The following is a 22,741-nucleotide window of genomic DNA, read 5'->3' as shown; positions in this document are numbered from 1 at the left end:
ATGCACTTTAAGTCATGCACTTTTTAATCTTACAGGTGAATGCTTCCTGTAAAATTACTGTCTCTTACTGCAAGCTAGTTAGTGCGTTCACAGTCATTTACTCAGCTTTCAGCACATGTCTACATGAGAAGCTCAGTCTTTTTATTTTTTCCCCCTTGTAGGAAAAATTTTTAAAGATTACCAAAAGAATCTTTAAAGTAGAAAAACAGTACAGTTTCTGAAAATAAGTGGCATTTCTTTTTTTCTTCTCAAAATGGCACTTGAAAGCCCTGGCATTTGCTATGGTGGCTGCGATTCTGTTAATGGCTAGAAGTTCTTTTCAAAGTACAACCTCCTTGAACAGAGGCAGAGATGTGCGTGCCCTTTAAGCAGTGGGGGATTAATTGTAAAATGTGGGGGTGAGGGAGGAGAAGCTACATGGGTCATAGGGTTTGCCATAGTGTTTGTTGTACGAGCCCCAGATGGGAACCGTTATGCTGCCATTCCACGTGGGCACTGGCTCAAGTCCTGGCTGCTCCATTTCCCATTCAGCTCCCTGCTAATGCTGGGAAAACAGTGGAAGATGGCCCAAGTGCTTGGGCCCCTGCCACCCATGTGGGAGACCCCAGTGGAGTTTAGGCTCTTGGCTTCATGCTAGTTTAGCCCTGGCCCTTGCAGCCATCAGGGAAGTGAACCAGCAGATGGAAGGTCTCTCTCCCTGTCTCTGTAACTCTGCCTTTTAAATAAATAAATAAAAAGCTTTAAAAAAAAATTGGGCAACTCTGGGCTGTGGTTAAACAGGTATATAGTAAAGCAGCTATTTTAAATTCACAGTAACTAAAGTGAAACATTTCCTCAGTTACAGTGGCCCCATTTCCAGCGCTCAGTAGCCACCCCTGGCAGTGGTGACCGTGTTGGACAACACAGCTCGGAAACACTGCCATCTTAGCAGCACGTTCTGTTGCAGAGGACTGCTTACTGGGCTTTGTGGAATTCAGTATGCATGTTCATCTGGGGCTATGGTTAAAATGTGTGTTCTTATCAGCAGGTCCAAGGAAGGGCTTGAGATTCTGCATGTGTTTTTTTTTTTTTTTTTTATTGATTAGAGAGAGAGAAAGAGAGCTCTTCCATCCACTGGTTCACTCCCACAACAGTCAGGGCTGGGCCAGGCTGAAGCCAGGAGCCTGGGACTCCATCCAGGTCTCCCACGTGGGTGGCAGAGGCCCAGGTATATGGGGTCATCTTCTGCTGCCTTTGCAGGTGCCTTAGCAGGGAGCTGGATCATAAGTGGAGCAGCTGGTATTTCACCTGGTGCTCAGATATGGGATGCTGGTGTCACAGGTGGACGCTTAACCCACTGTACCACAATGCCTGGCCCAAGATCCTGCATTCCTAAGTAGCTCCTAGGTGTTGGTGCTGGAGTCCCTAAGAGGGGGCTTCTGTAAGTTCCTGCATGTATTCCCTGGTGCTGATGGGAAAGGCATGTCTGAGGCCCAGCACTGTTGAGGCTTCCTAGCTGTGTGGGATCAGTATCGCGTCTCTCTTTTCTGTGTGTGCCACCCTCTGATGGTGCCTTCGGTGTGGGAGGGACAGTTCACCTGTGTGTGTCATACGGGGCCCACCCTGCTGGCAGCACTTAGCTGAACAGCTCTAATGACTGGCTTTCTAGCCTGCTTTTTAAAACAAAGCAGTTCATAATTTTCTTTATCTTCCTACCTATTACGGGGTGGTGGTTTGCATGTATGTTGTTGTTTTAAAGTGGGACTCTGTTTTGATGTTGTAGGCTTAGTAAGATTTAAAATCACAGAGTGAGCAGGGCTGTGTCTTGGTTGCCAAAATTAGCACCTTCCCTTTTGGCTTATTAATGGCTACTTTGTAATTACAAATAAGAATAGTCTGTTTAAATTATACCTTCTAGTTTAGTGTACCAAAGTATGAACATAGAAGGTTTTTTTTTTTTTTTTTTTTTTTAAAGATTGATTTGTTTATTTGAAACGCAGAGTGACAGAGAGACAAGGAACGGAGAGAGAAAGAGGTCTTTCATTGCTGCTTCACTGCCCAAATGCTCCCAACAGCTGGGGCTGGGCAAGGCTGTAGCCAGAAGCCATCCGGGTCTCCCACATGTGTGGCAGGGACCCCAGCACCTGAGCCATCATCTGCTGCCTTCCCAGGTTCATTAATAGGATGATGAATCAGAAGCAGAGGACCTGGTCCTCAAACCAGCACCCCAGGATGGGATAGAAGCATCCCAAGTGGTGGCTTAACCTACTGTGCCACAGCACTGCACCGTCGTAAGTGTACTTATCCACTGTTTCTTTTTTTCCTCGCATCTTGTTAAAGGCGAAGTCATACAGATCTGGATTCAGATTATGACCAGCCACCTCTATTAGCTGTGAGGCCATGCTGTGTGCAAGTTTCTTAACATCTCAAGCCTTGTATTTTCACGTATGAAAAAAAGGAGGGCTCCTATGGGATTTATGGGCGACTGAAAGGCAGTACAATATGTGGCGTGTTGTTAATAGCCAGTCGGGGATGATACGTTTCAGGCTGTTTTTACTCTGTGTTCACCAAGGCCCAGCGATTGGGGAGCTTTTGCCCAGATACCTAAAACTAGCTATAGAAGAGCCAGAAAGGACATCTGACCCACCTCCCCTCCCACACTCTCCCCTTGCCAAGCTGAAGAGTTACTGAGCTAGGTTGGGTGGACCCTGGCTAGCTGCTTGGGAAAAAGCCACCATGTTCAAGATGTCAAGGGACAGGGAGAAGAGATCCATGGCTGAATCCATAACCATGGATCTTTAGTTTGGAATCCATAACCATGGATCTTTAGCAGCTTTTGAAGGGCGTGTAGGTGCTTCAGAAAGTGCATAGAAAATGGAATTAGGGACAGGTGTTTGGCCTTGTGGTAAAGATGGCATTTGGGCCACCTTCATCCCATAGTGGGATCCCTGGGTTTGAGTCCCACATCTGCTCCTGATTCCAGCATCCTGCTAATATGTACCTTGGGAGGCAGCAAGTGATGACTCCAGTCATTGGGTCCTTGCCAGCCACGTAGGAGACCTGGAATGGGTTTGTGGTTCCTGGATGCCAGCTTTGACCTGGCCCATCCCCAGCCACTTTAGGCATTTGGGGAGTTAGCCAGAAGATGGAGCTCACTCTGTCTCTCTGTTTCTCTTACTCTCACATAAGTGAGAAGGAAAATGGGATTAAAAGATAAGTTTATGGGAACGAGTATTTGGTGCAGCAGTTAAGACACTGCTTGAGATGCCTTGTCCTATATCAGAGTGCCTGGGTAGGAGTCCTGCTCTGCTCTTGATTACAGCTTCCTGCAAATGGAGTCCTTGAACAGCAGAGGATGATAAGTCAAGGACTTGAGTCCCTGCCACCAGGTGGGAGACCCAGTTGGAGATCCTGGGGGCCCCTGGCTACAGTGTGGACTGGGCTGTTGCTGGCATTTGGGGAGTGAACCAGTGGGTGGCAGATTTCTGTCTCTCTGCCTCCCAAATAAAGAATGAATAAAATTTTTTAAAAGGATAAATTTGTTTTGGCACAAAAATATTGACATAATACTGGAATCTATGCATATGAAAGGTCTTTATAAAGCACATGGATGGCCGAGGCCTGTGGTGCCAGCACACTGGGTTCTAGTCCCGGCCAGGGCGCCGAATTCTGTCCCAGTTGCCCTTCCTCCAGTCCAGCTCTCTGCTGTGGCCCGGGAGTGCAGTGGAGGATGGCCCAGGTCCTTGGGCCCTGCACCCGCATGGGAGACCAGAAGCACCTGGCTCCTGCCTTCGGATCAGCGCAGTACGCTGACCACAGCGGCCATTGGAGGGTGAACCAACGGTAAAGGAAGACCTTTCTCTCTCTCTCTTTCTCATTGTCCACTCTGCCTGTCTTTAAAAAAAAAGCACATGGAAATAAATGTTATGAAAAAGTTACATATGTATTTTAACATTTTTTTCAATCAAAAATAAACCTTTTTTAAAAGATTTATTTTATTTATTTGAAAGTCAGAGTTACACAGAGAGAGGAGAGGCACAGAGAGAGAGGGAGGGAGGGAGGGAGGTCTTCCATCCGATGGTTCATTCCCCAATAGGCTGCAATGGCCAGAGCTGCACCGATCCCAAGCCAGGAGCCAGGAGCTTCTTCTGGGTCTCCCACATGAGTGCAGGGGCCCAAGGACTTGGGCCATCTTCCACTGCTATCCCAGGCAATAGCAGAGAGCTGGATTGAAAGAGGAGCAGCTGGGACTTGAACCGGTGCCCATATGGGATGCCGGCGCTTCAGGCCAGGGCTTTAACCCGCTGCCCAACAGCACCAGCCCCCTGAACTTATCTTTTAAACCAGTTTTTCCATGAACTCTGTGAAGTGTCTGCATAGAGTGGAACTGGCAGTTTTCTTCAGTGGAGAGGATGCAGTGTCCCCTGCCACTTCGCGCTCCCGTGGCCTCCTCTACGTTCCATTGCTTCTCCGGCTTCAGTGTGCTTTCTGTGAAACGAGCTGACGGTGATGATACTGGCGATGGCTGATGTTGCCTGTGTGGTTACTGTGCACCTTGGTTCTCTGCATGTGTGGTCTGCTTAAAGCTCATAGAAGTGAGTCCCGGAGAAGTAGGTCTTGATGCTGCCTCTGCTCTGCAGATGCAGGAAACCCAGGCAGTGAGCGGGGAAGTAGCTCGCCCAGGGTGAGTGCTGGCCCACAGGCTTGAATCCTTGCTTTGTGACCACAGAGTTTGTGATGGAGTGTTTAAAAGAAGAAAGCTTTATTGGGACGTAATTCACAGTATATAATAAAGACATGCAGTTGGTAGTTTTTAATATGTTCAGAGTTGTGCAGCCATTGCTGCAATTTTAGAACCTACAAATGGATTTTATTAAAGTTTTGTTAATTTTTTATTTATTTACAAAACAGAGCAACAGAGAGACAGATGGACATCTTCCATCTCGTGGTTTACTCCACGAATGCCCACAAGATCCAGGGCTCCCATTTGGCTGGCAGGCACTTAGCCACTTGGGTCATCACCTGCTGCCTCCCAGGGGTGCGTGAGCAGGAAGGTAGAGAAGCAGGGAGGGGACTCAACCTAGACAATCTGATGTGGAGCAGGTGTCCTCAGTGGCGTCCGGACCCCTGTGCCACAGCACCTCCCACCCCTGGAGGAAACCTATCCCCACTGGCGGTCACTCCTCATTCTCCCAGGAGTCTCAGGCAACCAGGATCTACTTTCCTCCTCTGACTTTGCCTCCTCTGGACCTTTTATGTAAATGGAATCACAGGATGTTTGTCACATTCCTCGTGGTTTGTGTGTATGTGTGTTTTTATGATTTATGTTTATCTGTTTGAGAGGCAGAGCCACAGAGAGAAAGGGAGAGACAGAAAGGTTTTATTTTTATTTTAAGATTTATTTATTTTTATTTGAAAGAGTTACACAGAGAGGCAGAGGCAGAGGCAGAGAGAGAGAGAGAGAGAGAGAGAGAGAGGTCTTCCATCCACTGGTTCACTCCCCAATAGGCCACAACAGCCGGAGCTGCGCTGATCTGAAGCCAGGAGCCAGGAGCTTCTTCCAGGTCTCCCACGCGGGTGCAGGGGCCCAAGCACTTGGGCCATCCTCTACTGCTTTCCCAGGCCATAGCAGAGAGCTGGATCGGAAGTGGAGCAGCCGGGACTAGAACTGGCGCCCATATGGGATGCCAACACTGCAGGAGGTGGCTCTACCCACTGTGCCACAGCGCTGGCCCCAGGAAGGTTTTACTTTATTTTTGTTTAATAGGCAGAAATAGATGGGGTGGGGGGCACAGAGAAAGAGAGAGAGAAAGCGAGCTCCCATCTGCTGTTTATTCCCCCAAATGCCTGCAATGGCCAGGACTGGGCCAAGCTACAACCAGGAGCCAGGAACCCTGGACAGGTCTGCTACACTCACAGATGGCCTAGCCATCATCTGCTGCCTTCCAGAACACTGGACTCTGAACAGAGCCAGAAACCAAACCCAGGCATTCCTGTGTGAGATGCAGGCACCTTAGATGCTAGTGCAAACTAGTCCTTTGGCAGTCAGGGCTCGGTGTGCGGGAAGCACACATCAAACCTCGTGTAGAAAAGGATCCAGATCTGGAGTCAGACCCCAGCTGCAAATCCCATCTGTGACAGTGGTGAGCTGGGTAACCCCACTCCCACCCCTGGCCCTGGCTCACTGTCTGTAAAATGGGCACAGTCCAGCTAACTCACAGGGTTGTGGGCACGGCACCCTCCTGGAGCTGAGTGATCCTTTAATTTCCCGTTCTCCTACCCACCTCCCCTGCGTCCAGGGCGTGTGTGTGCACATGTGTGTCGTAAAGCTTCCAAGCCGTGGATTAAGGGTTCTGACACATCTGTCTGTGCTGAGGATATAAGCACGAGTGTGTTGTGGAACAGTCCACTCCCCAGTGACGGCTGAGCCCGGCAGTGTCCTGAACACACCTTGCAAGGTTATCCCTCAGGCTCTGAATGGACTTCTCCCTCTGTGTAGGGTGCCCACCCGCCTCACGTCAGCCATCCTTCATCCTTGAACTCTGCAGCACTCCAGTGGGAGAGAGCGCCTCCCTCTGCCCCAGGCCTCCTGCTGCCTTGTTGTAACTGTTGCCTGTGCTGTCAGTTTCTTAGGCCCTTGCTGTTGCTCCATCACTCACCCTGCCACAGCCCTGCATGGCTGTGTTTCTCCCATGAACACCCTAAGCTTGTTTCCCGCCTGAGGGTCTGGGCACTTGCCGTTGCCTCTCCCAGGAGAGCTATTTAGATTTTCTTGGGATTCATTTTTTTCTAATCTCACATCCCATGGTCTTTATTTGCATCTGAGATTATGGGTTTACTTATTCACTGTGCTTCCTCTCACAGCCCTCCCTGAGGGTCCCCGCCACCTGCAACACTGTCCACACATCACAGGTCCTGTGTGCTTCCTGCTATTTTTCTTTTAAAGTGTCCATGAAAGGCAGAGTGATAGGGAGGGAAGGAGGAATGGGGTGAGGAGTGCAGAGAGAGATCTCCCATCGGCTGGTTCACTCTCCAAATGCCTGCAACAGCTGGAGCTGGGCTAGGCCAAAGCCAGGAGCTAGAGCTTCCTCCGTGCCTCCCACGTGGGTACAGGGACCCAAGCACTTAGGCCATGTTCTGCTGTTTACTCAGGTGGATTACCAGGGAGCTGGGTCTGGAGTAGAGCAGCCAGGACTTGAACCAGCACCCATGTGGAATGCCAGTGCAGCAGACAGTGGCTTAACCTGCTTTGCTACAGCACTGGCCGGAGGCCCACCTCTTACTGCTGTCACAGGGGGTGTCTTTGTACCCTGAGTTTAAGGGGCTCTGTCCATTCAAACCATAGGAAGTAGGGGACTCTGTGCAGGTGCTCCTCAGTTTGTGATAGGGTCGCATCCCAATCAACCCAGTGAAAGTCTAACCTGCATTTGGTGCCCCTCACCTCTGAACCACTTAGCTCAGCCCAGCACCCTGTGGAGCCTTGGTGGTTTCTTCTGCTGGCTGTGGGGGTCTCACCTGCTGCTACCACAGGGCGTTGTACTGCATGCTGGTAGCCTGGGAAGAGACCCGGCTCTGGGTGTGCCTTCTCTTAATGTGTGTCACTTGGATACCATTGTGAAATTTACAAATCATCAGGACGGGGACTGTGGGTAGTTAGGAGTGGTTAAGGTAGTTTTTGTTGTGTTATATGTATGTGTGTTTAAAGATTTTATTCATTTTTAGAAAGATGTATTATTTATTTGAAAGGCAGGGTTAGATAGAAGAGAGAGAGAGATCTTCCATTTACTGGTTCACTCCCCAAATGGCTGTGATGGCCAGCGCTAGGCCAGGCCAAAGCCAGGAGCCAGGGGCTTCTTCTGGGTCTCCCACCTGGGTGCAGGGGCCTAAGTGCTTGGTTCATCTTGCGTTGCTTTCCCAGGCACATTCATAGGGAGCTGGCTCAGGAGTGGAGCAGCCAGAGCTTGAACCTGTGCTCCAGTATGGGATGCATCGTAAATGGCAGCTTAACCCGCTGCACCACAATGCTGACCCCTGTGTTACGTGTTTGAGTACCATTTGATAAACAAAATTAGTGTTGCCAGAAACTGACATCTTCCAAAATCACCATGGACGAATCTAGAACTCAAATGCTGGGACATGTCTAGCTTCTGGGCAGTATGCATGAAGTGCAAGAAATGGGTCAGTTTCCTGAGGCCTGGCAGACAAAGCAGTGTGCTGGCCCCCAGCTGCCTCGTAATCCATGCTGCTTTGCCGCTGAGCCCAGTGAGCCAGCTCCTTGGGCTGAGCCTGCCTGGGCACATGGATCCTGCAGATGCCTGCACAGCTCGTGTTGAGGCACCCGCTCAGCTACTAGGGGTCCTGCCCTCTCAAGTTAAGATTTGGAGCACAATACAGTGTTCCTTTTCCGAGCCGTTAGAACGCTTAGTGAAGAGCTGTACCAAGAATTTGTTCTCATAGAATTCCGGGGAAGGGCAGGAGCAGCATGAGCTCTGCTTAGAGGTTGCCTCATTTCTTGCTGACCCGGGGCCTCTGAGGTGCACATGGTTCCAGGTCACTCTGATGAGGAAGCAGCAGAGGCTCCAGGGCCCCACAGTTGAGTGGCAGAGTAAGGGTTGCACCTGGAGTCTCAGGACTTTGCTTCGGTTTCAATCAAGTTGCTTCCTGTGTGGTCTTGACCTTGTGCTCCACCTTTATATCCATCGCCCTCTCAACCCCCAGTGGCTCACACCCTTCTTCTGCCACCTGCTTGGTGTGGTGCATGGTGTGTCCCTGCCCTGTGGGAGCAAGAATGACCAGGAGCTCCCCAGGACCTTGTATCTGAAATCGGAGCCCCAGCTTCCAAGCTCCTGCCATCCCAGCAGGCATTTCTAGATGTCCAGAATCTTTCCATTTGCATTTCCATCCCTCCCTGAGGCAGAGAGACAAACAGAAGGCAGCCTGTTTGTTGTTCTGTTATCTGTGAAGTTTATAGAAAGGTTAGAAAGAGGAGAGAACTTTGCTGAGCAAGCACTCTGTCCTGGACCGCTGCCCACTCTTATCTTCCCCTGGTTATCTCCAGGATTGGAGAACATTTTCTCTTGGTGCCTCGTACTTCTATGTATCATTACCAGTTCTTTCCCAGCTGGCTTGTGCTTTATATATGAGATGATCTGTGTCAGTTCTTCTCTGAATATTCAGAGAATATTAATATTATTTTAAAGGTCTCATGTACAGTTATTCCTCAGTGTCTGTCAGGTATTGGTCCAGGACCCCCTGCCCCTGCCCCCTTGGAACCACAGGCTGTGCACACTCAAGCCCCTTGGATAGGCTGGCATGGTCTACGCGTATCTACACACGTCCTCTTGGATGCTTTGAGCCACGTCTAGATTATCGTAACACAGAGCAGTGGCAGGGCTCGATGCATCGTTGTTGCACTGTCTTGTTGAGGGAGGGGTGCTGAGAAAGAAGTCCGTGCATGTTCTGTACAGGCACAGTTTTGGGGAACACTCTCCCTCTGTGCTTGGCTGCACCTGCTGTCGCAGAGGCTCTGGGTACAGAGGGCACACGGAGTGCCGACTCTGCTTAATCTTCTCTGCTGATACACGGCCATCTCCTATGGCTAGGAGAAGTATCTCCTGGCACACGCTGGTTCCTCGCGTGGGAGAGGGGCCGCCTTCTCTTCTGACCTCACAAGTGGGGCTTTACAACGCGCGCAGCAGCCCTGCCGTCTGGATGCGGCACTGTGTGAGATGACAACAGGATTTGCCGCGAATGTGGGGCACTATTGTATCCGCCTTATGTAACCACGTGGAGGCATGGCCATGGGTGAGCAGCCTGCGAGGTAGGCGGTGGCCAGGCCGCTGGCCTCCGGCTCCCAGGAGGCCATGAAGGCTGCTCGGGTGCTACACAGGATGTGGATCCAGGCTGTGAAGAGCTGTGGGAGACTGAAAGGCCATGTGAGTTGCGGGGCACGCTCCCCCTCTCTCCTGGGGGAGAGGAGCCGCTCTCACAGTGGCTCCTTTATGCTCGGGCTGACTTGGGCTCTGCAGACCGTGGGGTGTGGGCAGCGGTGGGTTGCCGACAGCCATTCTCTGGGCTTGTGCTGCAGAGCTGCTGTTTTCTGACGTTGGGAATCTGCTGGCATGGTTTTCGCTTCCTACATGTGGCTTAATGTACGATTGTTTGCATTTGAGGGTTTCTCATTTGGGGTAAAACAGTGTTGTCTTCTTGCTCTGCAGAAATACGTGCTGTTCGAACTCCCTTTGTCCGGTTGTCTCAATGATCAGAGAAGTTGTTTTCCGTGTGTCCCTTGTGTTCCTGTGTGCTTGGAGCCTGTGGCATCTGTATCACGTGTGCCGCTGAGGAGCTTGGGGGTTCTATGGAGTGTGTCCCTGTGGGTGGCTTTATATTAAACTTGGTTTTCAGCTGTGATCTCCATCTTCGGAAGCAGCAGTTTTAGTGAACAGAAAACCTGAAAGTGGCCTGTTTAGGAGACGTTGAGGATATTTGTATCTGCGTTGTGCCTGCTCTTTCTGTAAAACACATTTCTGAGTTCTTATGTGAAATATATGTGATGTTTAAAAATCCAGTTGGCCAAGGTTTTCCAAAGGAAAGAAGTTTTAATGAAAAGTAGAGGATGTTTTCTTTAATAGGAAACAAATCAAATAACTACTTGCCCAAGTCCCTCTCTTTCCTTTTATTCACACAAATACCTGATCACACAGACTTTATTTGTGGTACAAAAGTGAGCCTTCCAGGGGATCCAGGAGGGCTTGTCCTGTCTGGGCGGGGATGGAGAAGTAGGAACGATAAGGAGAAGTGATGAGGAGCGTGCAGAGGACCCTCCTGGTGGGCAGCATGTTGACCCTCAGGTGGAAAAGATGACTTGGAGCCTTCAGCACCTCCATCCTCTGCACTCCCCCACCTACCCCTGGCATCTCCGTGCCTGCGCACCACACTTGCCTTTCTTTGTCTCTCCGAGCTGGTGCCACCCCCACTTTGCCATCTCTGTTCTGCCCTGTCACTTTGCGAAATCGGAACTGCAAAATCAGTGTTAGATGACCATTTGGTATTGGGTCCCTGTCTGGGAACCAGGGACCGCTGGATGCTCCTCTCACTCGCTTTGCTGTTCTTGTAACTTAACGAATCTGATGCCTGTAAAAGAGTTCAGTATTGAGTGACGCAGTGTCGATTAAATACCATGAGCTCAACCCACATCCCATGGACCTCACCGAGACAGAACACACGGCCCTATGTGTCACTCCCTGCCTCGCCCTCTGCAGCCTGCCCTGGCCACTTTGTCCTGAATTTTGTGCCTTTCATCCCCTACTTTGATGGTGTAGTTTTACTACACACACACACACACACACACACACAAAACACATAACACAAAATCTACCATCTTAACCCCTTTAAAGTTTTCATTTGAGTAGTGTTAAATGTGTTCACATTGTTGTAAAATGTTGTTTGCCTCTTCAACTCTATAAAAATGATACCGCATGAACCAATCCCTCGGCATGTTTTTCAGTCCACATTTAGAGATATGTCCTGTGCCCTGTTGTGCTTCTGAGTGTATGTGGCTGTGGTTGGTTTGTTTTCACGGCAGTGCAACTTTGTATTTTTCTTGCTGTTTGTTCTGCCCTTGGTAGATATTTGGTTTCCCAATTGTGGCCTTTGAGAACATGGCCGCGGTGCCTGCTGTAGCCAGGTATCCTACGTGCACGTGATGTGCACATGTCTCCATGTTTCCTCCAGCTACTGGATGCGTGGCCCTCCCTGGAAGGCTTCCCACACCCTCAGCAGCCACCCGCTGGCATTCATGCACAGTCCATGTGTCAGCAGTAGGTCTGAGGCTCCCACAGCCCAGCACCATGGGTGAGGCCAGAGCCTGGTGGCCCAGTTGGAGCGGCCTCAGCTCAGGTCTCAGCCGAGCTGACTCACGCTGCCTCCTGCCCGCGGGTGTGTACGCAGAGCTCACACTCTGAGGAATATGGGTGATAGCGTGGGGTGCCCTGTGCTTCCGAAAAGGTACTGGAGAAACTTGGAAAGGCAGACACGCTGGTTTGTTTTCTGGGCACTGTGGCTAGCTGGAGAACTCCACAAGGGCTCTGGCTGCTGTGTTCTGTTGTGTATCCAGAGTGCCACAGACTGCGTGCTTGGCACAATGGGATGCTCGGTTAATAGTTTTGAATGAATGGTGGTGAGATTGTTGCAAAAATGCACAGCTCTGTGTGCTAAATATACATGCTAAGGATATATTTTTAATGTTCGAAGTGCTGATAAAATTGCTTTTTACCTGGGGCTGGCGCCGGGCTCAGTAGGTTAATCCTCCACCTGTGACGCCAGCATCCCATATGGGCGCCGGGTTCTAGTCCCGGTTGCTCCTCTTCCAGTGCAGCTCTCTGCTGTGGCCCAGGAAGGCAGTGGAGGATGGCCCAAGTGCTTGGGCCCTGCACCCGCATGGGAGACCAGGAGAAGCACCTGGCTCCTGGCTTCAGATTGGCACAGCATGCCAGCTGTAGCAGCCATTTGGGGAGTGAACCAACAGAAGGAAGACATTTCTCTCTGTCTCTCTCTCTCTCACTGTCTAACTCTGTCAAATAAATAAATAAAAAATAATAAAAAAATTGCTTTTTACCCAGTCCCTATACCTTTAAGATTTTAGATTTTCCATTTAGTTTAGCACAGTAGTTTCCTTGTAATATTCTGGTTAATGTCTTAACCTGTTAACTGTGAGTGAGAAGAGAGGCTTCTTAGATTCTAATCAGTTTCCTATCTGGTATCTGAGGTTTTAGATAACTAGGCAAGTTAATGGCCAGATCTGACCATTTGAAATTTTGATTCAGCTCTATTGGTGGTGATAATGGTAAAATGTTGATCCTGTCTATGACAAATCAACTTTGCTATTTTTTTTTTAAGTAGGTTTATTTATTTGAAAGGCAGAAAGAGACAGAAAGAGAGAGGATATGAATCTTCCATCTTCTGATGTGCTCTACAAATGCCTGGAACAGCTGGGCCTGGGCCAGGCCAAAGCCAGAAGCCTGGAACTCCTTTGGGTCTCCCACATGGGTGGCAGTAACCCAAGTCCTTGAGCCAACACCTGCTACTTCCCAGGGTGCTCCTTAGCAGGAAACTGGGATCAGAAACAGAGGTAGGATTTGATCCAAGGGATTCTGACTTGGAATGCAGTATCCCAAGCAGCAGCTAAACCTGCTGCACCACAACGCCTGCTCTTGACAAATCTAGTTTAAATTGCTCTTTAAGTCGTACAGTAGTGCTTAGAGAGTGTTTACTCATTAAGGAAGAACCTGAATTTCAAAAGCCAGATTCATTCTACCTGGAAACTTTTAAATAAAATTTTGTAGCAACCCTTTATTTTGGGGGAGGAGGGTGTCAATGATCCATTTTAAATCTAATAATTTAAAAAGATAGTTTGTACTTTTATTTTTAAAATAAAAATGTGTTTTAAAAGTGATGTCTTTGGGACCAGCACTGTGGTGCATAGTTTAAAACTCCTGCCTTCAATGCCATCATCCCATATGCGTGCTAGTTTATGTCCCGGCTGTTCTACTTCTGATCCAGCTCCCTGCTAATGTGCCTGGGAAAGCATCAGAGGATGACCCAAGTCCTTGGGCCTCTGCACCCAGGTGGGAGACCCAGAAGAAGCTCCTGGCTCTGAATCAGCTCAGCTCTGGCCATTTTAGCTATTTGGGGAGTGAATCAGCAGAAGGAAGATCTCTCTCTCTCTGCCTCTCCCTCACCCTCCTCTTCCCCCTCCTCTGTGTCTTTACCTCTCTCTGTAACTCTTTTAAATAAATAAAATAAATATTTTTAAAAAATAGTAATGTCCTCATACAAAAATATTCTCAGCAATATCACAACTCCTTAGGAAATTTAATACATTTTGGTGTCCTTCCAGTCTTTTCCAAATGTCCTTATGTGATTATGGATTTGTGAAAATAAGAACAAACAATGAAGTTTTGTTTCTTGATTTCCTCCCTTGTATTATACTTTTTAAGTACAGATCTCTATATATGTATAGTTATCTCCTTAGTGAATATTACATTGGTTTTCTGTTTAAAAACTTAAAAGTGGGGCCGGCGCCTTGGCTCACTTGGTTAACCCTCTGCCGGCAGCGCCGGTATCCCATATGGGTGGCCGGGTTCTAGTCCCGGTTGCTCCTCTTCCAGTCCAGCTCTCTGCTGTGGCCCGGGAAGGCAGTGGAGGATGGCCCACGTGCTTAGGCCCCTGCACCCACATGGGAGACCAGGAGGAAGCACCTGGCTCCTGGCTTCGGATTGGTGCAGCTCCAGCCATAGCGGCTATTTTGGGGGTGAACCAACGGAAGGAAGATCTCTCTCTCTCTCTCTCATTGTCTATAACTCTGCCTGTCAAAAAAAAAAAAAAAAACTTAAAAGTGGTTTTAAATTACTCAACTTTTTGTCATACAATAAAATATCTGATAAGCTATGTATGAAGAAAGGAGGTTTATTTGGCCCACAGTTTTTGGGGTTCACAGCACACAAGGTGGGCCCATGGGTGTGAGGCTGCTGGTGAGGGCAGAGGATGGTGGGCAAGCATCTGCAGCCCAGCCTCCCTTTCATATCCTGCCCTCCCATGAGAAGCACCTCTCAAAGCCACGCCCTGTGCCTCAGGCCTTCGCACCAGGCCCACCTCCTAACTGGATTAACTTTCCTCCCTCTTAATACCATTAGTTGGTGACTTGGGCACTTAACTGCAGAAGTTTTGGAGCTATATCCTATTAAAACTGTAGCAGGTTGTGTCTGTGCACGCTGCTTTGATGCTAACCTGGGATGTTCTTTGAAGCCTGTGTTTAGGTTCTGTGTGTTCTTTGGGTAGGATTTCCATTTGCCTCTATGTAGGCGGTGAACACACGGGACCACCTTGAGTGTGAGTGTTTGGGGAAGTGTGGTGACATCAGACATGAATCTCAGCACTAAACCTGTGTGTGTGCAGGTTTGTTGCTAGAAGTTCTTTGGAGGGATGGTTGTAGAGCCGTGGACGAGACAGGCAAGTGTCCTGCCATCTCCTTCTATGTGGCAGTACATTTTCCTGCTCAGTGATCACCCAGATCCAATCTTCCACCCAGTTTGCATCTCTTTCTCCCAGGATCATGCTTTATGCCAGGCTTTGAGCTTTCTTAGTGTATGTAGCCCTGAAAGGCAGCTTGCCTTCAATGGATTATTAGAATTTTTATCACGACAGCACTGTTTGTCGGGTTTTTTGTCAACATCTACTGTGGAATATTGTTGGAGACAGAAGCCCAGTTTTTGAACCATTTTCATCCTTCACATCCAGCCATACAAATGGAGGAAAAGCCAAAAATACCACAGATTGTCCAGCTGAGCACACTGTGATGAGGCCAAGGAGGTCCTTGGACACAGATGTGCAGAAACTTCCCTGGGACACTGCCTTTTACAAGGAGGGGGAGAGGGGTTCAAAAAATGAGAAAGCAGTTTTTCAAATTAGATTTTTAAAAATTTATGAGGGGATGAGAGAGAAATCTGCTATCTGCTTGTTTACTCTCCAAATGCCTGCAGCAGCCAAGGCCGGGCTAGGCCAAAGTTAGGACCCAGAACTCAATCCAGGTCTCTCAGGTGGGTAGCAGGAACCAAGTCCAATAGCCCTCCTTGGTATGCACTAGTAGAAAGTTAGAATTGGAAGTGGAGCTGAGGTCCAAACCCAGGCATCTCATGGGGGATGCTGGCCTCCCAGCTGGTGTCATCATTGGCTGTGCCAAACACCTGCTCGTGAAACACAGGTGTTTGTAAAGGGATTTTTGTGATGATAGTGTTTTTGGAATGCTGATAACAAAGGGCTCAACACCTAGCACGTTGTTCCCTCTCTCACCGTGATGTCTCTAAATTTTCTAGTGGCATTGTTGAGACTGCCATTGCCTTGAAGGGGGAGTGCATTTGAAAGTTGATAGCATAACATTCCAAACAGATATCATCTCTTTTTGGCATGCAGAAAGTGTGAACTGGACTTTGTATTGAGATATGTTGAATTTTGGCTTCATTTCTGGCATTTGTGGTTTTAATCAGATTGGTTTTGTTTATTTTAAAACAGGCCCCAGGCATGGAAGAGCTGATATGGGAACAGTACACTGTGACCCTACAGAAGGTGAGTTCTGTATGGGATTCATGGGTTGTATGGGCACATTCTGGATTTTATGGATCACAGATCTTACCATTTTTGCCCATATGCACTTTTGGTTTATTCCCCCTTCAGTTAGGTAATACATTATTGGTGTAGGTAGCAGCTGTCAGACACTACTGGGTTGACAAAGATTTGCATGCTATTGTGTGTGTGTGTGTGTAAGATTTATTTATTTACTTGAAAGTTAGAGTTATAGAGAGGCAGAGGCAGAGAGAGAGAGAGTCTTCTATCTGCTGATTTACTCCCCCAAATGGCCGCAATGGCCAGAGATGGGCCATTTGGAAGCCAGGAGCCAGGAGCTTCTTCCAGTTCTCCCACATGAGTGCAGGAGCCCAAGGACTTGGGCCATCTTCCACTGCTTTCTCAGATGCATTAGCAGAGAGCTGAATTGGAGGTGGAATAGCCGGAACTCAAACAGGTGCCCAAATGAGATACTGGTGCTGCAGGTGGTGACTTACCCACTACACCACAGCACCAGCTCCTCTATTATATATTTTTAGTGAAGTCTGTATACTATAGAACGTTTTAGAGGTTATTTAGTGTATTCCGCTATCTGCAGATTGAACAGGTACACAAAAGAGAAAAGAAAGGGAGAAATGAAAATGACCTGTACTGAGGTAGCCTTTATAACTTCTAGAGTTTTGCTTGTAACACATATTCCTAATATTGCTCTCAGTGAGTTTTTTTTTTTTTTTAAGATTTATTTATTTATTTGAAAGTCAGAGTCACACAGAGACAAGGAGAGGCAGAGAGCGAGTGAGAGAAATCTTCCATCCGCTGGTTCACTCCCCAATTGGCCGCAATGGCTGGAGCTGTGCTGATCTGAAGACAAGAGACAAGAGCTTCTTCTGGGTCTCCCACGCAGGTGCGGGGGCCCAAGGACTCAAACCATCTTCCACTGCTTTCCCAAGCCATAGCAGAGAGCTGGATCAGAAGTGGAGCAGCTGGGTCTCAAACCAGCGCCCATATGGGATGCTGGCACTGCAGGCTGTGCTTAACCCGCTGCGCCACAGCACCAGCCCCTCTCAGTGAGTTCTTTAAAAATATTTCTTATTGGGGCCGGCGCCGCGGCTCAATAGGCTAATCCTCCACCTAGCGGCGCCGGCACACCGGGTTCTAGTCCCGGTCGGGGCACCGGATTCTGTCCCGGTTGCCCCCCTTCCAGGCCAGCTCTCTGCTATGGCCCGGGAGTGCAGTGGAGGATGGCCCAAGTGCTTGGGCCCTGCACCCACATGGGAGACCAGGAGAAGCACCTGGCTCCTGCCATGGGATCAGCACGGTGCGCCGGCTGCGGTGCGCCAGCTGCAGCGTGCGGGCCACGGCGGCCATTGGAGGGTGAACCAACGGCAAAGGAAGACATTTCTCTCTGTCTCTCTCACTGTACACTCTGCCTGTCAAAAAAAAAAAAAAATCTTATTGGTTTACTTGAAAGTTAGAAAGAGACAGACACAGGGATATCTCCCATCCACTAGCTGACTCCCCAAACGCCTGCAATGGCCAGGGCTGGATCAAGGCAAAGCCAAGAGCCAGGAGCTCAATCCAGGTCTCCCATATGGGTGGCAGGACCCAGCTGCTTGAGCCATTGCTTCTGCCACCCAGCATGCCCATCAGCAGGAAGCCAGATTCAGGAGCAGAGCTGAGACTCCAGCCCAGGCACTGTGATACGGGATGGAGGTGTCCCAAGTGGCATCTTAACTGCTAAAACATGCATCTGCACCCCTCAGTAAGTGTTAAGTACAAACTTGGCAAAGGAACCAGGAGAACAGTTCTATTTCTTGTCCCGTTCCTGGTTATATGAAGAGGGGTTGAGGCAGTCAAGTTAAAAATGCCTTTGAATGTCTTTGCCTCCATGGGGTTGAGAGTAGAAGTAATAGCCCATGTAAATCTGTTGTGCTTAACAAGTGCATTCAGAAGTATTACCCATGTAGCTTCCATCCACGGAGCCCAGTGTGTATTCAGTGTGTAGCAAATCCGTGTTACACATTCATGGTTCTGAATTCTTACTCCATCACTGTCTGCATGTCAGCATTGCTCGGATTTTCCTGGGACCTACAGGGCTTCCTCTCTCCCTTCCTAGAGGGACTGCCAGTTTCCTTCGTGGAGAGTTTTCCTGTGACCTTCAGAATCTTGCCCTGTTTTCCATGAAAATTTGGCTCCTGAATGAACTGTTTATTGAGTTATCCAGGTGGGAAGAAATGTCACAGTGTCCACGGGCCCTCACTCCCAGATCACCGCTTACTGTTTTCCGTTGAGGGCTTTGCCTGCTTAGGTGTCATAATTCAGCTCCTCTCCTCTTTCTGGCTCTTCTCGATGCCCTTGAGTTCTGAATCCCAAAGTGGCAATGGTGAGAGACTTTCTGGCTTGATAAAGAGGATGGAGCTGCCTCTGTCCTGAACCAGGCGCCAGCTGTTGGTTCTGCCAGATTGAAAGCCATGTGATTAGTAAACAGCACTGTAGCCTGTTGTGAGTTTATCTTCGTTTGTCATCAGTCAGAATAGTGGGGCCTTTTCCTTGGCAGGAAAGATTCTCTGAGTTGATTTTGTACAAGCCCACCTGATTTAGGATTGCAGAGTCACATACACCCGTATTGTCTGGATGAAATCAGGCTTAGCGCTTTTAAACACTGAAGGGAATTAGGGTTATGTAACACCTGGGTTTGCTGTTGTGCATCGCTCGCTCATTCCTGGATGCAGTCGATCTCTATTTCCCTCCTGTATCCATGTAGGAGCAGGTTAAAGCCCCGCTGGTGCAGAAGATCTCAGAACTTAAATCTTAATCTTAAAAATCCATTTACTTCTTTTTCACCCTGTATTAAAACGAAACCACCAGCTCATCTAACTTGAGGTTGAAGATATACTTTTAAAATGCAGTTTTAGCCCAGATGTGGTTTTTCCTGACGCTGTTCGCGCTGCAGTGAGCTTGGTGCCCACAGGCGCCCCGGAGCTGCCAGGAGCACATCCTGGTTTGGACAGAAGCTGTCCCTGCCCTTGCTAGGAGCTGTAGTGATAGCTCCAGTCTGCACTATCAGTCTTCCTGCGCGCAAAGCCGTTTTCCCCTTGTAAAACCCCTTTGGCTCCTCGTTTGTTTCTCTAAGCCCTTGTGTTCCTGAGCTGTCTCTAGTTTCTGATTGCGCCTTTATTTTATTGAGCATGTGTAATAAATCCTGTAAGGCCCTTACAGAAGGATGTTAAATTTTTCTTCTTACTCCAACACAGGATTCCAAAAGAGGATTTGGAATTGCAGTGTCTGGAGGCCGAGACAACCCCCACTTTGAGAATGGAGAGACCTCCATCGTCATCTCCGACGTGCTCCCGGGTGGGCCTGCTGACGGGCTGCTGCAGTGAGTGTCCTCCCCGCCAGCCCTGTGTGTTGGCCTTTTGGTTGGTGTGCACTTTGCTGAGTTTTACAAAGATATCAGACTTTCATACAACATTTGAAAAGGCACCAAGAAAACATTGAGACTATAATGCATGGTGTTTGCACAACCCCAAACATTTGGGAACAGGAAGCAGTTGCTTCCCGAGGAAAATGGTCCCAAGTGTTGCTGCCAGAGTTCGGAGCCTTTGCTGGTCTGGAGTTTGAAATGGGCTGTGCTCTTTGTTTTCCTCGGTACTTACCCAGCTCTTTTTTTCCCCCTGAAGTGATAAGGCTTTATTGGGGACGGGGCATCCATCAGAATGGAAGGGACAGGCCGGCGCCGCGGCTCACTAGGCTAATCCTCCGCCTTGTGGCGCCGGCACACCGGGTTCTAGTCCCGGCCAGGGCGCCGGATTCTGTCCCGGTTGCCCCTCTTCCAGGCCAGCTCTGTGCTGTGGCCAGGGAGTGCAGTGGAGGATGGCCCAAGTGCTTGGGCCCTGCACCCCATGGGAGACCAGGATAAGCACCTGGCTCCTGCCTTCAGATCAGTGCGGTGCACCGGCCGCGGCGGCCATTGGAGGGTGAACCCACGGTAAAGGAAGACCTTTCTCTCTGTCTCTCTTACTGTCCACTCTGCCTGTCAAAAAAAAAAGAATGGAAGGGACAGAGTCACTTGGACTTGGGGAGACTGAGGTTACATGGTTGAATGGAGAAAATACACCTGGGCAGGCCAGCAGTGAGAGAGAGCTGAGCATGCGGTGTGTTTGGACTCCCCAGGTTTTTAGGGGAATCTGTTTACCCACCTCCCCCTCTCTTCCAGGACAAAGGATGGGGAGTCCTAGCAGAAGGATTTGTTGGATGAAAATTAGCAAATTCCTCCCAGATTTGCTTACGCAGCTCTTCATATTTGTTTTGATTTATAGTCTTTGATGAGGAGACTGCTACTAATAATTTCTATAATTATTACAATGATCTTATTTGTATTTTTAAAAAAATATTATTTGTTTTGATTTGATTGAGAGGCCTTCCTTCCACTGTCTCACTCCCTCATGGCCCAGAACAGCTGGGGCTGTGCCAAACCAGAGCCAGGAACTCTTTCCAGGTCTCCCATATGGGTGCAGGAACCCGAGTACTTGGGCGTCTTCTGCCTTCTGGGTGCATTAGCAGGGAGCTGCATCAGGAGCCAAGCCGGGACGCGATCCCAGACACTCCGATACAGAATTCTGGTGTCCCAATCTCCGTGCCAAATGCTCACCTCTGATGACCTTATTATAAGAGGGATGCAGGAATTGGAAAAACTTACTACAGAACACATGGGTTTCCAGCTGCCAGCCATCTGGCCTGAAGCGATCTTGCTGTTCTGTTCCCTCAGAATAACTTCTCAGGGCAGAATCTACAACTAACTGTTTGGCTGCTTTAGCACATGGCTCAGAACCTTCTGTTCTGTTGCTGCTCAGTGCCCATCTAGTCCTCTCACAGGCAGTAGTCTTCCATACGGAGCCAGGTAAAATTTTAAAATCATGTTTTGTTAATATATCTAGTGATGGTGTCATGTTTTCTTTCTTTTTTTTTTTTTTTTAAGATTTATTTTATTTATTTGAAAGTCAGAGTTACACAGAGAGAGGAGAGGCAGAGAGAGAGAGAAGTCTTCCATCCACTTGCTCAGTCCCCAGTCGGCTGCAACAGTCGGAGCTGTGCTGATCTGAAGCCAGGAGCCAGGAGCTTCTTCCAGGTCTCCCACATGGGTGCAGGGGCCCAAGGACTTGAGTCATCTTCTTCTGCTTTCCCAGGCCAGAGCAGAGAGCTGGATCGGAAGTGGAGCAGCCAGGACCGAACCAGCACCCATAAGGCAGGCAGTGGCTTTACCCGCTATGCCACAGCGCCGGCCCCCTAAAATCATTTTTAGGATGAGCTGAAGTAGCAGAATTCTGTAATCTCAACATATCTTAACCTCCTACAAAGCACAAATGGATGTGTATCTACTTTGGAATGTTTGTGACTTTCTAAAATACACTACATACCACAGTAGCAGGGACTGATGGAGAAATTTCTCTTCATGTGCAGAGCTGGCACCATTGGGTGCCTGCTGGAGTGACCCTGTGATTGGGAGAGGGCCAGCCCCCCTCTCTCCAGGTGGTTTCCATTGGGCACTCTCCGCTGAGCTGTGTGACCCCTGCTGCTTCCTGGGAAGAGCTTAGACTGAGGTGACAAAGCTTCGGGAGCTGTGAGACACTGAGCCCTTTCGTAAGCGTCTGATCCATGTGCTGCTTCTGGCTTTTTCTCACTAATGATTTCCCACGTGCAGATGGGAGTTTTTCACAGCCTGTGTGCATCTCTTGTTTGCAGAGAAAATGACAGGGTGGTCATGGTTAACGGCACCCCCATGGAAGATGTTCTGCACTCATTCGCCGTCCAGCAGCTGAGAAAAAGCGGAAAGATCGCTGCCATCGTAAGTTTGCCTTCAGCTCGCTGCCATAGCTTTTTGTTTCTGTGCTTGCTCTTAAGCATTTGACAGAATTCCACTAGCCGGGGGCTGCACCTTGGTGGCCCCTCAGTGCTTTGGGAGGGTGACGTTGTGATGCTGTGAAGTATGTCAGTTACCTGCCTGCCTCTCCTCTCTGTTCTGAGACAAGTGACTCTCTTGCCTGAGCTTGCCTAGGGTTAGCCCCCTAAGAATGAGTTAGATCAAGCACACTCTACACCCATGTTAATCTAGAAGAAAATGTTCTGCTCAAAAACTTTTTTGTTTGTTTGTTTTTTAAAGATTTATTTGAAAGTCAGAGTTACACAGAGAGAGAAAGAGAGAGAGAAAGGTCTTCCATCTGCTGGTTCACTCCCCAGGTGGCTGCAATGGTTGGAGCTGCACCAATCCAAAGCTGGGAGCCAGGAGCCAGGAGCTTCTTCCAGGTCTCCCACATGGGTGCAGGGGCCCAAGGACTTGGGCCATCTTCCACTGCTTTCACAGGCCATAATAGGGAGCTGGATCACAAGTGGAGCAGCCGGGTCTCGAACTGGCACCCATATGGGATGCCGGCACTGCAGGCGGTGGCTTAACCCGCCACATCACAAAAACTCATTTGTAAAGGCCCACGTGAGAGCTGTTACAACTTCACAGACTGAGTGTCTTAGCAGACCGTAGCAGTCTATAGCATTCATTGATTTTATACACTAAATCATTCACTCATTCATAAAGCACTAACTGGGGTTGGATGATTAGCGTGATGCCACCAGACCGACCCTGGAACCA

The 22,741-nt window shown here is 49.0% G+C and overlaps 1 protein-coding gene across 9 annotated transcripts in view; it reads left to right on the top strand.

Moving 5' to 3' along the window:
• The window catches only part of TJP2 (tight junction protein 2), a 137,956-nt gene that overhangs the window by 78,133 nt on the left and 37,082 nt on the right, over positions 1-22,741 (top strand). For 5 of the 9 annotated variants that reach the window (XM_089336974.1, XM_051846396.3, XM_051846400.3 and 2 more), the window contains 3 exons: positions 16,048-16,101; positions 19,353-19,477; positions 21,841-21,943. In XM_089336974.1, coding sequence (XP_089193100.1) covers positions 16,057-16,101; positions 19,353-19,477; positions 21,841-21,943 — 273 coding nt within the window. In that variant the 5' untranslated portion in view covers positions 16,048-16,056. Of the gene's footprint in view, positions 1-9,776; positions 9,915-16,047; positions 16,102-19,352; positions 19,478-21,840; positions 21,944-22,741 lie in introns of those variants that run through there. The other 4 variants (XM_051846390.3, XM_051846381.3, XM_089336969.1 and 1 more) reach the window with 2 other exon arrangements.

Source organism: Oryctolagus cuniculus, chromosome 1, assembly GCF_051225735.1.
Source record: "Oryctolagus cuniculus isolate XC-2025 breed Fujian yellow rabbit chromosome 1, ASM5122573v1, whole genome shotgun sequence".
In the NCBI taxonomy this organism is placed as follows: Eukaryota; Metazoa; Chordata; class Mammalia; order Lagomorpha; family Leporidae; genus Oryctolagus; species Oryctolagus cuniculus.
Note: the sequence above shows the minus strand (reverse complement) of the source record. Positions and strands in the feature narration are given on the sequence as shown.